Genomic DNA, 2190 nt, shown 5'->3' on the forward strand with positions numbered 1-2190 from the left:
AGGACTCATCCTAAGCCCACCACCCCCTTGTGCTTGCTTCCCCATCCCGAAGCAGGAAAGACGGCCTTCAGTGAAATGCTCATGAGAACTGGCCTCTCTCCTCCCACTCAGGCATCCCCCCAACCTGGCCCCCACCCCCGTGCCTCCCTCTACCCCCTCCACACACCCTCATGTGGCAGGTGTGCAACCCCCACACCTCCCCATCCCCCAACCTGGCCCTGCCCCTTGCCTCCCCACGCCCTCCACACACCCTCATGTGGCAGGTGTGCAACCCCCATCCCTCCCCATCCCCCAACCTGGCCCCACCCCCTGCCTCCCCACGCCCTCCACACACCCTGATGTGGCAGGTGTGCAACCCCCATCCCTCCCCATCCCCCAACCTGGCCCCACCCCCTGCCTCCCCACGCCCTCCACACACCCTCATGTGGCAGGTGTTCACCGAGTGCCCACAAAGATGGGGAAACCGCGCCTCCCAGAAAGCAGTCAAAAGACCACTGGTTCAACAGCCAGGTGTTTTATTAAGGTGATAGTTTATCATTTACTTTTCATTCACATGGCATACTTCTTGGTCCAAGCTCGGGCCGTGGTATTATAGTTGTCCCTATCCGTTAAGTACATTCTGGCAATGGATGGAACTAAGGCATCATCGGGGTTGGGGTCACATAGCATGGAGCTGATGGACAACAAGAGCTTGGATATAGTCAGTGCAGGAGACCACTGGGACTTGAGAATATCCAGACAGATGTAGCCTCTGCGGTTGATATTGGGGTGGTAGATGGGGGTGGTGAAGTAAATCTGCGGAGGCCTGAAGGGGTAATTGCGCGGGAACTGTATATTGAGGCAGAACACCCCCCCCTCATAGGGGCTGTCCGCGGGGCCCGCGATGGTCCCCTTCCATTTGAACATGTCGTTCTCCACTGGCCCCGCGGAGCACATGGGCGGGGGGTCATTAGTGATGTCCCTCAGTTCCTTCTGCAGTCGTCTCAGAGCCCCGGACGGGTCCAAGGGAGCAGGGATGGCTCGGATGTCCTGACAAAGATAAGGGGAGACCGCAGGTAAGGGGAGACCAGGGGTTAGGGTGGGCATGGCTTACGGGGGCCAGGGTTAGAGGGGCAGCCACCTCCCAGGTCAGTGGATAAGAAGGTTGGAGCCGGGCTCTGGGGTGCCTAGGGGAGTATCGGGAGACAGAGACAGTGGTGGGGGAGAGATGAGGAAGGGAGAGTTGGGGACTCAGCTGTACCTGAGGGGCTACCACTCACCTGTCCCTCACTGGTCCCTGGTTCCTCCATCATTAGCTCCTCTACTGTGGGTTCCAGCTGTCACCTGTTCTCACGTAGAGCCTCTGCCGCTCAGAGCCTGAGTTCCCAAGGTTTTTCTGTCCTTAGACACCGCTGCCCTATGACAGAACTGATAGCTCCTGTGGGCCACCGGCTTCTGCCGTTGGCCCTGTGGTAGACACTGGGTGCCTGTGGCAGGAGGGGATACTCTCTGTGACATCACAGGGGCCAGCTGATGACATCAGCAAGCCAGTGGGGGGGCAGGGAAGACAGGGGAGCACTGAATGAGATGGAGTGGAGAGTAGGAGGGACCATGGAGGGGAATGGGGGGGTTCCAGGGACCATGGAGGGGAATGCAGGGCTCTGGTGGGGCAGGATGGTCCATGGAGGGGAATTGGGGGTAGACAACAACAGAGGGGAGTGGAAGGGAAAGAAGGGGTTGGAAGGGCATGGGCGCCCTGCCCTGGTTAGTTGGGTTTCAGGCACCCCCCCCGCGCTGAGAGTCACCCAAATATAGAGGAGCCATTGATTCCCTGCTATCAAGCTAGTCCTCTAACACCGCTGGTCAGCCCATTTGGGGAGGCAGGTCACGGTCTGCCAGGACTTGAAAGGGGGGCTACGTAGATGGCAGAATGGGCCCTGCAGTAGCGGACCATGAAATGCTCATTCATGGAAAGAAACGTGTCCCAATCTCTCGTGTTATACCGCAGCAAACAAGGAGCGATGCGTAGGCTTGTGAACAGTGAAACTACCCTTGTTACTGCGGTGAGTGTCAAATTTTAAAATCCTCATCTAGAGTAACAGAACATTTGTACGAAAATTGGAAAAGAGATCAAACCTGGCAATTGAGTAGGTGGAAACCTCACAAGTGCTGGCGAAGGTGTGGAGAAAGAGGAAGCTTCTTCACTGTTGG

At 57.4% G+C, this 2190-nt stretch overlaps 1 protein-coding gene across 1 annotated transcript; it reads right to left on the bottom strand.

Moving 5' to 3' along the window:
• Positions 1-549: 549 nt before the first annotated feature.
• LOC123824332 (ubiquitin-conjugating enzyme E2 D2B-like) lies at positions 550-984 on the bottom strand. The gene has a single exon (XM_045847462.1). It carries the CDS (start codon positions 934-936, stop codon positions 550-552), a length of 387 nt encoding a protein of 128 aa, XP_045703418.1. The 5' UTR covers positions 937-984.
• Positions 985-2190: the final 1206 nt, after the last annotated feature.

This window comes from Phyllostomus hastatus, unplaced genomic scaffold (assembly GCF_019186645.2).
Source record: "Phyllostomus hastatus isolate PE091 unplaced genomic scaffold, TTU_PhHast_1.1 phas_contig_551, whole genome shotgun sequence".
NCBI classification, from domain to species: domain Eukaryota; kingdom Metazoa; phylum Chordata; class Mammalia; order Chiroptera; family Phyllostomidae; genus Phyllostomus; species Phyllostomus hastatus.

What these genes read in the sequence shown, in the direction of transcription:
- LOC123824332 (XM_045847462.1), bottom strand. Translation starts at nt 936, where the DNA reads ATGTGCTCCGCGGGGCCAGTGGAGAACGACATGTTCAAATGGAAGGGG.